Source organism: Pezoporus wallicus, unplaced genomic scaffold (assembly GCF_028554395.1).
Source record: "Pezoporus wallicus isolate ANWC-B61680 ecotype Strahan unplaced genomic scaffold, APGP_CSIRO_Pwel_v1 contig_818, whole genome shotgun sequence".
NCBI lineage: Eukaryota > Metazoa > Chordata > Aves > Psittaciformes > Psittacidae > Pezoporus > Pezoporus wallicus.
The window spans coordinates 5,426,365-5,440,189 of NW_026636248.1; the positions used below are offsets into that span (position 1 = coordinate 5,426,365).

At 40.1% G+C, this 13,825-nt stretch overlaps 1 protein-coding gene across 1 annotated transcript in view; it reads right to left on the reverse strand.

The window, feature by feature from the left end:
- PHLPP1 (PH domain and leucine rich repeat protein phosphatase 1) overlaps window positions 1–13,825 on the reverse strand; it is a 140,334-nt gene that overhangs the window by 49,842 nt on the left and 76,667 nt on the right. Inside the window, exon 3 of the mRNA XM_057399391.1 lies at window positions 12,640–12,765. Coding sequence (XP_057255374.1) covers window positions 12,640–12,765 — 126 coding nt within the window. The remainder of the gene's footprint in view (window positions 1–12,639; window positions 12,766–13,825) is intronic.

The following is a 13,825-nucleotide window of genomic DNA, read 5'->3' on the forward strand; positions in this document are numbered from 1 at the left end:
ATTTTAAAAGGTAGGAGTTCTGTAAACAACTGTAATTTTATTGAAGCTTTTTTTGCTAGCTAAACAGTACTCTAAGAATTAACTTCTGAATTGTTACTGAAGGAATATCCATATAAATACACAGAGTTATTCTCAAAGGTGGGGATAAAGACTTTTTTATTGCTCAATACTGTTCTGTAATAAATTCCTAGAGAATAGAGGAACAAGATGAAAAGCAAAGAAAAGTGACAAAGGAGAACATCATCGTAACAATACTTCCTTTGGTTCACCAGAAACTTTCATCAGTTGTTTTGAAGTTGAGTACTGAAGTTCTCAATTGATGTGGCTACAAAAAGGAACAACAAAGGGATACTGCAATCTTGCAGTCATCTTCAACTGATTTTAAATGCAGTAAGACTGTGCATGTGTGTGTTTGTTATTGTTTACTAAGATGAACAGGTTTTTCCAAAAGCTGATACAGTTTTTAATAAAGCACTGGGTTTCCTTGGATCACTGTGAGGAATCACTGCAGAGATAAGCTGATAAAGGCTAAGAAAATGCTGACTACACTATCTCTCACAGTCACAGGAATAAAAAGCATCCGGAGTAAAGGACATTATCTGCAGAAAGTAGGGTTTCCACTGGAACAAAAAAGAAAATCCAAAAAATAAAACAACAAAGCAAACCAAGACATTCTGCTGTAAATAAATACCCCAACGAGTTATTTGAGCTGGGTTCAACAGACCCATGCTTCCAACAGGAATAGTTAAGAGTGCCAGTGTGGCAGCAATGCTAGAGGGAAAGGCTTTCTAGACATATGTGGAACCTGAATCAACCTTTCATTATAGCTTGTTTGGTGTTTTCATCTGGAAAACTTAGAAGTATAACTGTTCCATGTGCTTTACATATTAATATAAAACACAAGCAACACAGTTCATGACTCTCCAGTCAGAAGAAGCCATTGTCCAGACCAATCGCCCTGGAACATCTTCTCATCACATCCTAAACTGCATGCATCCTTAGCACTTGTTTTCACAAGAAATTCCTGTTGCATTTCTTATACTGATGACATGGGGGAAATGGCTGGGGCAACGACCTTCTTGGAAGATGGTGCATGACTCCCTCTCAGTTATGGTAGCTACAGCATAAGCTGTAGAGTCAGCTTCTTTCTTTGCCAGAGAAGCAAGACATGAAACAGCTTGACAGCAGGGTAGCTCAAAAACATAGAAAAATCTTGTACTTCTTGAAGTCCACTGAGGATTTTTAATCACAAAGAAACAAGATGAAGCTTGCAGCCTTCTCCGTTTCCTGGATATGATTTTTCAACACTTCATGGTCAATCATTGTATTGCAATGTCTCTCACTGTAACACTAGAGGAGTTGTAAGAGGGTAAGGCCAAATTTAACTTGGCACATCAAACGGTGAAGTCCAATAGAAGAGTCTTTTCCAGCTCCTGTTGCAATCTCAGCTACGCAGCCGTGGTCTACAGTGGGTTTAAATTCTTTTTTTTCTGGTCTCCACGTAAGGCATACTGAAGTGCAGTTTTGAAGAAGTGGTATACAACTATAGCATGTGTTATACAAAGAGAGCTGGATCTATCCTCTGCAAACACCAAAAAGCTGTCATTGTGCTTTTAATTTTCCCCCAGCAGCAATAAAAGGGAGTGGATTCTGCAAATACTACCACAAATAGCTGCCCCTCCCTCAGGTGGTATGGCTTTTGCTACTCCCACCTGAGAGCGGCACCCAAGGCAAAGACCTAGGAGTCTCCCAAATATGAAAACTCACTTTTAAACGTGTTAATTACAAGTATAAACAACCGTATTTACAAGTATAAACAACAACTCACAAAAGCCAGCACTATCTTCAATTAAAATGTTTTGCCAAGGTGTTTCAATTTTCTTAATTATTTTCAGTTTTAAAAAGTAAACAGTATTTCAAGACTGGTGAAAGTATGGTATGGGTTCACTGTAAATCTTAAGCAGCTGGCAACAAAAAAAAACAGAAAAATACTTGTATCAGCCAATACTCTTGCCTCTTCTTGCTACACAGGGCTAAAATCCACTTCGCTTTGTCTATCAGTATAATGCCACCTCTGTCACTGAGCTATGCAGCAAGACTGATTATCGTCTTTGTTTTAAAGCCTTGGCTATACGACAAAAATGATGTGTTGCTGACAATGGATGTCAGCAGTGGACACAGCTGAACCCAGCTGTATGGACAAACACAAGCCTTGTTTACACAAGGACATCTTTTGCTGTGACCTGTGGTGTGAATTTAAACCAACGTAATTATGTCTTTTTCCTGTTTACCCTCATCCCATTCCCTATAGCTCTATTCAGATAAGAAATTACTATTTAGGACTTCAATAGAAGACAATTAAAATGACTAAACAGCCCACATGTACAGGCAGCCAAATTCCCAGTCTGTTTGAACTGAGTTGACGATGTTAAATTATACCTGCTGTAGACATGCTAATGCAAAGGCAGTGTAATTTTTCTCCTTTAGGATTTGTTTTTAAACAGTTAAATAATCACCACATCCCACCAATGCCTCCTGCATAAGGCTTAACAGCAATACATACACCTGAAATATCTAAACCAACCACTTAGAGCAAACAGGTTCTCCTCATCTCAGACATAACCTTGCTTCAAATCCTAATCCTCCTTTCTATTAGTACATCAAAGCCCTGCTTGGCATAAAGGCCTCCCTCTGCTGAGCTGAACTCCACAGCCAGGAAACACATCAGTGCCCTCAGTCACAGCCAAGAGCTGAAGAACTGTTCAGACTGGTAAACAAGCTAATGCCAAAAACCTAAATGAAGGGGGGAGGAGGGAGGGAGAAATGAAACTCATCTTTAAAGCCATGTATTTTCACCTTTAAATGACAGTTTTCAAAATGGGCAGTCCAAGGGGTGAAAAGGTAATGGCTTTTCCATCCTCTCCTCTTTGTTTTCTTTTGAATGTTGAATTACATGCGTGCTAACTCAAGCTAAGGGCCTTGCAAAGAAGAGATAAAACTCATCAGAGGCTTGAACACGTGCCACTCAGATTCACAAACCCAACAGGCAACACAACAAGTAAGCACTGTAATTGCCTACCAAGATGAAGGGCAGGAGCAAACACAGTGTGGCAGCATTCACAGGGCACAAGCTTCAAGCCCAATCTCTCCTCCACAGGCAACGCAGCCAAAAAGCGTCTGGTGCGAACACCTCATGCCAGCAAGACATGGGGGCATGAAGACTAATTCTTGTCCCTGCCCTCTCTCCTCTTCTTAGCTCTGAAGATTTATATAGCATGCAGAAATTGCTCAATTCTAATTCTGCCCCTTCGGCAAAGCTGTAGAGACATAACTGAAAACAGTAGTAGCAAATGTGTGTGTGGAGGGAGAAATGTGCAGGTAATTAAGCAGAAGTTGTGCTGCTTTACCGTTCATGATAGGAGTCCAGAAGAAATTCCACAGATTTGAAAGTGAGTGTCCCAGATTTAGTAAAGATCTCAGAAGCGAGAATGTGTCAAAAAAAAAAATTTTACATTTGTCACCTGTCATTTGGAAATGTTTCGCAGTACCTGAAGTCATTTCCAGAATATGAGTATTTCTGTGCTCTTCTTTTAGAGGTCAGGTACTGGTATCAATATTACACAGGAAGTTACATCAACACTATTATCTTGGTGGCAATCACACTGGGATGTTCACACTGGTAACATCCCTGCAAAGACAAGGCTTAAGATGCAACTTGAAGTTAAGGAACAGTAATTAGATGTAGTATTACTCATAATTCAGACATTATATACTTGTAATTCGAATCACTTGGTGGAGCAAGGCATAGTAACACCCTTAAAACAGCTTGACTGAAACAATTCATCTATAAATATGGCAAAACAGGCGAGTCTCATAAAAAATGAGAAATATCCCTTTTTCTCCTTACAACTTGTGTTAGACTTAATTATTCACTATGATATATACTGCCAGCAAGCTGACTTCATGATGAGCAAAGACTTCCTTTCAGCATTTACTATAGATTTCAGACTCTTGCCAGCAAGACTTAATATAGATGGAATCACAGAATGGTTAGGAGTGGAAAGGACCTTAAGATCATCTAGTTCCAACTCCCCTGCCATGGGAAGGGACACCTCACACTAAACCATATCACCCAAGGCTCTGTCCAACCCCGCCCTGAACTCTGCCACAGATGAAGCATTCACAACTTCCTTGGGCAACCCATTCCAGTGCCTCACCACCCTCGCAGTAAAGAACTTCCTCCTTATATCCAATCTAAACTTCCCGATTTGTTGGAGTCTTCCCAGTCCCACTTGGAGAGGGTGGTCGGATTCTGTTTGTTTGCTTTCAGTAAGAGGTTATGCTAGGTCCTCAGTTTCTGACCTACATTCTCCTACACAACTGCATCATACGGATTAATTTTACAACGTGATGAACTCTTTCTATGCCACAGTAACTCAGAAAGGCCTTCTGACCCAAGCACTTCGTAATACAATCATGAATATAGTTCTACTGGCCCAGGGCCTAAAACTGGTCTCCAGCACTCATTCCCTCTTCCCCCTGGAGACTTTCCTCCATCTCCACTACAGAAGAAGCCTAAGGAGAACAAATGTCCCTAAAATGGGTTTTTGCTAATTCCTCTCCTTTTTTCCTTTGGCTGGAAAGGCTCTCAGTGTTACAGCCAATCTGTTTCAAGACCAGCTGAGTTATCCCCTTACACGTATCAAAGTACTGTGCAACATGTCAGCCTCTGCAGCCTCCTCCAGTCTCATGGGATCTGCTCACCCCTCAGTTCCCCTGAGATTCATTAAGAGCACAGTAATATTCCCCTGCTCACTCCCATCCTTCTACCCCCAGAGATTACTGGAAACACTGGGATCCTCCTGGATTGAATGCACCTTAAAAGGTAACAGCTGCAACACCTCGCTGAGCTTCTAGCTGTAAGTCACAATGATGATTTCCTGTATTTATGCAAGAGCTGCACAAATTCAGCTTCAATAATATCAGAACCTGACTTAGAGGCGTCAAAAGACATTACTTGAAAGCTATTCCAGATATGTGGGCGATAGCTAGTTTTCCATTCTCACTCTTGGCTGCAATGCTTCAATAACTACTTTATTATTAACTGAAGGCAGCAAGTCCAAAACAAGGACCACAGACTCCCTAAATTTCAGCAAGAAAAAAGTAAAAAGTAGTGAAGCTATAGTTTCTCTAGAACAGAAGTTAAGAGAAAAACTTGAAGTCACCAACTTGACCATTTTGGTGACATGGAAAACTAATCAGCTGAGCCAAAACACCAAGCTTCCCCCCAGAACTGTTAGGGGAGAGACTGCACCGAAACACACTCAGAAGTTCATTTCCAAAACATCAATTAGCCTCAACAACAACAAAAGGCTCAAAGGAATAGGTTTTGTGGGGAAAGAGGAGGAGGAACACTTTTAAGTGTTACCATCAAAAGAGAAACAAAACTGGCTTCAATTTTGCTTTGCCCAGCTTTCTGCTTTCAGACTTGAGATGTCAAGAAGGCACCCACATCAAGGATGACCAGATATGACTGCAGAGCAAAGGTCCCAAACACTGAAGATTTCACACACACAAAAAAGGAAGTCAAGTTCCGAGTGGAAACCAGAGGTTTGTTTATGTTCAAATACTTGTAATCACTGCCAAAAGGAAGCTGTAGGTTTATTTTTAGGGATCTATTTTTAGAGGAAAACATTATCTCAATATTGTCATTTTATGGTATTAGAGGAAAAAAAGGTTTCCTTGTACTAAACTTAGAGTCATCGCATTTCCTGTAAGTAAGGATCAGCTCAAAAAAAGCCCTATTAAAAAATGAGAAAACCTTTCAGGCTTTTTCTTCACTAGATGTTGAATCCATTGTTGCAAACAGGCTAATGGTGCTTCTTAGTCTCACAAATGTGAAGAAACCTGGACAGTATTTATACTCAAAGAAAACAAGCTTTCTGCAGAGCCTTGCATTTGGTTAAAGGCTATTTTCAAAAGACGCCACTGATGTTGGCATTATACTAAACTCATTCTTAGGTCCTACTAGTATAGAGACTCACTTCCAAGCCTCCAAATGCTACTGGCCTAAGAAATAAACCAACTACTGCATGGTCACCCTCCCAGTGACCAGCATAGCCCTGACATCCAACCTGTCCCCAACACACACATAAACATGACAACCCAGAATCACAATCATACATCTAAACACATGCACAAAGTCACAAGAAAATATCAGAAACTGCTAACTACTACAACAGTGTGCTTGCTGCACACAACAATTTTCTGTAGAATTACCAAAGGTGATAACCAATAGCAAAGATAAAAGCAAAAATACTCATCTAGAAATTCAGATTTCATGGGAACTAAGATAAAGTTCTCCATATTTTTTTCTCCAGAGAAGTGACATCCATTGCTTAGGAGGCTGAACAGACACCTGGCGAGGAGATAATGCACCCAGTGCCTCTGAAGTATAAATTGGTAGCACTATAACAAGTAAAATTCCAAATAACTTAAAAAAAAAAAATCTACCCTTGCAGAAGGTTTTTTCCTATACTTGCCACAGAACTGCTCTGCTGTCAAAGCTTTGGAAAAAGGTATTCCGAGCTGGTTCTGACCAGTAACCATTACAAAAACCTGTCCTTAATGCCTCCAGAGACAACTGAGGCTCGGTAATAAAAATTCCTGCAACAATGAACTCTGTAAAGATGTTACAGCTCATTATAATATCTAGAAAAAATATGAGGCAGGTCAATCAGCTAGCAGGCAAGCCAAGGCAAATACAATGCAGAGCTAATTTAACCATGAGACTAGTGGCTTTAAGCCTTCTTTACAGGCTGAAGGCCATATTTTATGTTAAAAACTCTGCAAAGTTTATGTTCCACACTGAAGTTGGAAGCAGCACTTCAGTCTTTCTCCTGGTTGACCTTTCCTGATGAAAGAAAGTCAGACGTTTAGCATCTGACAGTATCTGAAATAAAGATGAAGCTACATGCAGAAGTGGATACGAGCAATCAATGAGCAGAATCTTCTTGTGCTGAAGGAAGAGAGTCCTGAAGTTGCTTATCTTTCACTAGCTCAAAGCTGGATGAAGCACAGCTAAAAGCAGGTACATCTCTTGCAGTAGCACTCAACTGTTGCTCACTGCATTTCCTCAGCACAGTTCCCATAATGCTCTTGCACAAACTGATCATCTTGGTCCCCTGTTTTGGAGATATATTTGCAGAACCCCAATCAAGTTCCAGAATTCCTCTTTAAATTCTAGAGGATTGATTTATATAAATATGGTCTGTAACACCTAGCTTGTGTGCAGTCACAACTCTTTCCTCAGCAGAAATAAAAACCGTATTACTAGAGTCAGACCAGCTTCATCCTCTTCACACAGTTCAGACTCCCACTCCAAACACACCTGTCAAACTTGTAATGAAAAAATAGCTAAGGACTGAGGCAGCTGGTCAGAACTAGGTAACTTTAGAGAAGAAAGCTAACAAGCTGGTTTTACACTGCTGCTTCAAGTAGGTCTCTACAGGTTGACAAAAGATGGAGACTACTGCTGTGCAGGCTCCTGCATTACTCACTTGTACAGCCAAAACTAAATTCAAATCTGTTGCTATTTTCTGATAGTTTCATGGTGCAAATAAATGCATGAAGAGAGCATTCTGCACTGACATGAAAGGAATAAGACCAAGACAGCAGCACACCCTTCTCCCTTGGATTTGCTATTCTTGCTTCTTTTAGCACTTTTTAAACATAATGTACACTGACATCATAATTTAGTATTGCATTTCCACTGCAGACTTGAAGACAAAGGTGACTGAAATGGGGAAAGGAAAATCCAAAGCTACACGGGAGAAAACTCTTTAGTTTTTTAATCAATAATCTTTTTTTGGACATGCTTGTATTTTAAACAGAAGGGTTATTTCTTGTATAGATGCAAACCCACCCTGGCACCTAAGCCTCACACAACAGCTTATTCCCCTGTAAAGACACTGCCATTACAGCCACAGTTGTAGGAATTGTCAGTGGCATGTGCCCACATACACTGTGTGCCTGTACATCTCCACCTATCTACATGTCTAATGTGGCCATGCATGGGTGCTTATAGCTGTCATGCATTATTTATAGCTCTTGTCTCTCATCAACTCTCTTTCTCTACCTGCCCGGTTGAACCAGGCACTAAGGCAGGAAATAATTGTCACATGAAGCTGTCAACATGCTTCCTGCTCTTCTAAAGCTGAGAGGGAGAAGTTCTGCTGGGTCAGATAACCTGTCTCAGCACATGCACTGATGCACACTATTTCCTAGAAGACAAAATTCGTAACACATCCCTACCTGAGCTCTGCAATACTGAATTTCTGAGGCAGATGTTAACATCCCACTTTGGGTTGGAAGGGACCTTAAAGATCATCCAGTTCCAACCCCCTGCCATGGGCAGGGACACCTCCCAGTAGACCAGCTTGCTCCAAGCCCAATCCAACCTGACCTTGAACACTGCCAGCAACGAGGCATCCACAATTTAATTGTATGCCTTGGACTGATAACCCATTTTACTCCAGCCAATCCATCCATGTCATGAGTTGTTTTGTAGTCAACACACAGCAATTTCACATGTTGGAAAAGGTTAAACAAAGTTCAGCTGTTAGAAGTGTCAAGCAGCAGGAGCTTGCCACTACACCCCAAATATAAGCCTCATGACAGGAAGTTCCACCCACCCAGTAACACCTTATACATAAAACCTCTCTCTCCCGCTACATTAAGGGTGTAGCTTTCTAGGCTTTGTAACTGGCAACTGAAGAAAGCCCTCATCATGTCCTCTTCACTGTTAACTGCACGTTCGTTGCCCGTTGTTCTGCATTTGACATTCTAGTAGTAAACAGTGGCAGATCAGAATCGCTCTGCAAGTAACTGTGCAGATTCCAGAACCATGATGTCAACTTTATGCAGACAGAATTCTTTAAAGCCATGGAGATATCCCTTTCTTCCCTCTCCGTGCCCCCTCCCAGTTGCATAAGCTTATTTTTCAACATTTGGCAACAGAACGAACATATTAGACACAAAGGACCAAATTTGTTGCTGTTGTTTTTCTTTTCAGCTTCCTTAATTAGGACTCCAGCATTTGGGAAGTAAAAGGAAAGAAATGCACTGTGGCATAGAACTATCAATATTAACGAACAAGCCACATCTCCCACTTTTAAAAATATTCTGTTTGAGGCTAAATCAGCATATCTAAAAGTGACCTATTTGCAGTAAGTATGTCACCAAGTCTGATATTTAGGTCAGTATTTGTGCAATAATTCTAGTCCTGAACTTCTGAAAACAGGAGTTTTGTTCACCTCAGCACACACACTTACAGGAAAACCAACTCTAACACCAATTCACAAATCCCTTTCAAAAATTTACTGAGGAAGAGCCCAAGAGTTGTCTTGGCTAAGATAGATTTCACTGTTAGAATGAATCAGATTCTTCAGGAGTGATGCTCATTTTTAATTAAATCGAGCCCAAGCCTCTGCAAACATGAATTCAAATCTCTAGCATACGTATATTTATTACGTGAGTGATGCATTAGGATTTGCCTCATTCTGGAACACCACTAAAAAGTCAACATTGCCAATATTCTGTGGGGAGAAAGACTGCAAAGCAAGCATTCTTTGCAAAGTCTCCTTTCAAGATTAAGCTTGTTATTTAAAAGTTAAAATAACAATCTTCTAGCTCTTTTGAAGTATACAGAAGACAGACATGAAATTTTTTTTATAGTTAAACTGAACTGAGCAATTTCATTGAAATATTTTACCAGGGATCATCACCTACATTAAAATTTATAATTAAAGTTTCCATTACACTTGTAAGTACTGGAAGCCTCAGTTTTCAGCAGACACATCAGCAGCATGAAGGACTGCAGAAAAACTACCACTGCACATAAGTTAACACAGATGTCAGTTTCAAAACAAATGCCATTAAATAACATCTATATTTAAAATACAGCCTTCAATATTACCCATAATAATTCACAAAAGTGCAAGAACTACATATACCACCACGATTAAGGAAGACTCTGTAAGCATCATGTGACTTAACCCGTAACAAGCAACTAGAAGCCCAGAGCTAGAAAGCCATAATAGCCCCCTTCCTGAATTTGCATTCCTTTATACATCCAATGCTTTTCACGGTGTTTTCTTGGTTAGAAAGAATATTTCTATTTCTTTGAACCTAAGTAGCTCCCAGACACCTGAGGCAGAGTACCTCATATAAATGTTGGGGCTTTATCCTGTGTGAAAACACTAGCTTGCCTGAACTACAGAGCTGAAGATGGAATTTTCTCATTTATTTCCACATGTAAATCAGGGATGATGCACCTTACAATTAAGCCCTTGGACACAAACTGCATCAGCTGGAGGAAATTTGAGTTATTTCTGCAGCATTACTAGTTTCTCTGTTTCTGTTCTTCAGAAACAGTGTCAGTGCACAATACTTCCCACACAACTGCCTTGCATACAATCATGCTTGTCTCTCTTTTTCCATCTAAGGATAGAAAACCCAAACATTAAAAGGCAACTTGAAGTAGCAAAGTACTATTTCAAAATCCACAAATCTAGAATCCCAAGTCTCGGGTTTTGGGGTTGGGAGGTGGGAAGTTGGGAAAATCGAAGCACCATTTTTTCCTTGAAGCATGTTTTGCTAACAAAAAGAATAGCACAGAAAGTTTCTTTGGTTCTCACAGCCTAAAAAGACACTTGAAACTGTATTTTCTTTCTACTCTTACATAAGAAAAGTGGGAGGTTATCATGAGTGCATGGGGATATGTTCTCATGCTGGCTATCGTCCCGATGCTGTTAGTCATTTGGGTGAACCAGAAAGAGAGAAGCACAGCATGGCACAGAACAAGCTTGTGCTGCCAGTAATTCAGAGGGGCTTTCTGGCCATTTATCTCTACTTCTGAAGTTCATTGTTTTCCGCTGTTTTTCTCACTCATTAGATTTGCCTTTCATTTATCTGATGTCAAAGCCTCTGGAGATGAAAGGGCACTACTCTCCCAGAGAGAGTCACAAAGCGGCAAGAACTCAAAAACCTAACAGGCCATGCCTCACCATCTCATAAAATGTGCCTTGGGGAATTTTACCTTGAGGCTTAACAGCCCAGAGCAGGGATGCCAGAACAGTGGCTTTAAAAAGAATTTTAAAACTTACTACAAAAAAAAAAACCTATAGGACATTTTAAAAGATGCATGTGGTGGGAGGTGCAATACTTGCTGCTAGAAGAAAGTTTGACATAATAATCAGACCTCTTCAAAAAGCCCACAGTCCAGGCTGTACCACTGGCAACAGGCTGGATAACACATTACTGCAATCTAAAAAGACAAACCTACCATGCCATAAATATCTCTAAGTAGTACTATATAAACCCAAGTTGTTTTAGTGTAGTAAAGAGCATAATAGACAGCCCTATCGATTATAAAACTGATGGACAGTTAGGCCCAACTAGAAAACCAAAGAGAGAGTGCTGACAGCACAGAATAAAACTTTCGTGGCAAAAATAAAAATTCAGCTGCTCAAGATACGTAAATTACTTTAGAGACAGTTTTATCAAAAAAGTGGCAGGGATTAAGAGATAAAACAAGTAACTGCAAAAACAACCTTGCAATAAATCAAAGTGGAACTGAAGGTTCAAAATAATGCAGAATCTAAAATCCTATATTAAACTGTGCTCTAAGTACAGCATAGAATTTGGTTTATGAAGGCTTTAGTTAGTAATTTATTTTTTTTTTACTGACATAAAAAGATTGCTTATTAATACCCCCCCAAAAAAAAACAAACCAAAAACCTCAAATAGTTATCAAACTAAAGAGAGATTCAGCAACATTTCTAAACAAGAAAAAAACCTCTTGATTTTAGCCATTTAATCTTTAGGGTCTGTATAAGGAAAGAAGAAAAAAAAAAGACATTATTTTAGGTTTTATTAACACTGAAACAAAACTTTTAAAACTAAATTTTGGCAGTTACATTTGTCATCCTTTTTTATGTTCTAACAGTCTCACTCCATCCACCCAGCTGGATCAAGATGTGAAGACAGAGAAATTCCAGCACAACACTTTGCTTACACAACCATGGTAGAAAGATTCATCGTCACAGAATCAGAATGGTTTGGGTATGAAGGGACTTTAAAGCCCACCCAGTTCCAACCCCCTGCCATGGGCAGGGACACTTTCCACTAGACCAGGTTGCTCCAAGTCCCGTCGCACCTGGCCTTGAACACTCCAGGGATGGGGTAGCCACAGCTTCTCTGTGCAACCTGTGCCAGCACCTCACACCACTCTCCAGATTTCCTGTAGGCCCTCCTTTAGCTAGTAGAAGGCTGCTGTAAGTTCTCCCTAAGCCTTCTCTTCCCCAGGTTGAACAAGCCTGTCTTCACAGGAGATGTGCTCCAGCCCTCTGATCATCTTCGCGGCCCACAGAAGTCTCAGTATAAACACTGAAAAATTCAGTTCCCTATTGCCTGTTACCAAGAGCTCTCAAATGGAGGTTTTTTGTGCAACGCTAACAGCAGCAACAGCAGTTCATGACAATGAGCCCATAAAAGGGACTGTAGCTGTGCATCAACAAGACAGAAGGGGAAAAGATGTTATGAACAACCCATTCAGGCAGGAATTATCACTATTCTTACCTTTGATGCTTGTCGAAGCCATCGCAAATATTCAGTGAAGTTATCGAAACAAATGTAATAGGTCTGGCTCTGCGGTCCAGAGGAGCTAAATGCTAAACAGTGCTGGTGCTTTTTCACTTCTTCCACCTACAGTGGAGACAAAAATGTTAATGAACAAGAATAAAAACCCTCTTTGCAGACCTCCCCAAGGCAAAGTTAAAGTGCGCCTAAGAGGAGCTCATCAATTAGAGTTAGGCTAACCCTCTCAAACACTGAAGCTGCATCTTGTCTGTCAAGCATTTGGGAAATCTACAGAAGCAAGGAATGAGAACAGAAAGATAAAGGAAGCAAAAGATAAAAACACCAAGAACATCAACATTTTAAGAGAGACTGAGCACCACAAAAGGCTTCCCAGTGAATACATTTAAGGCTGCCTTTACACAACCTAAATAACTATAATTTATACTCCTGGTTATTAAAAACAGGCTTAACAAAATGCTGCTCTTACAACCCAATTAAATTCTTTGGCATTTCTCAACTTGCTAAAAAAACACCCAGGATATATCATTCTGCTACCATACACGAGAAGTCCCACACAACTTATGGTCTCAGTGTCTCAGCACTGCATTCTGGAAAGCCTTTGCACACCAGGAAGTGCAGAGTATTTATGGGGTTGAGGAAGAGTATTTTTTTTTGAGCGACAATTAAAAAAACACTATTCTGTGCCAAGCATCCTCCTCCCAAGCTTCGTCAGCAGAAGCCTTCAGTGCGTTTTCCTCAGCTTGGTTCTCGTTTTCTTTTCAAATTTGTCAACTTTCAGCTTAACACAGCCTGCGTGCTTTACATGGCACGAGGCATTTCCGTGCAACAACAGCTTAGAAATTCCATGCTACTGAATTATAAAAAGTTACACAATCTTTTCTCTTTTAAAATAAATAGTAAAAAAGTACATATTTTTCATTTCAAAGAGAAAAATCAATGGGGACCTGAATCCTGCCCTTTCCACTATGCTACAGCCAGGAATACAATTCACTGTTAGAGTTCACCCACTGCTGCTAAAAGAGAACAATATCCCTACTTTCAGTGCCTCCAGGGAAGAATTGAAGAATCATGTGAAGAATCATGAAAGGAGACAGGAAAAAAAACAGCTCCTAGAAGGTAGCACTACTTTTCACACTGCTGGTATAGAATATTAACAAATCAACTT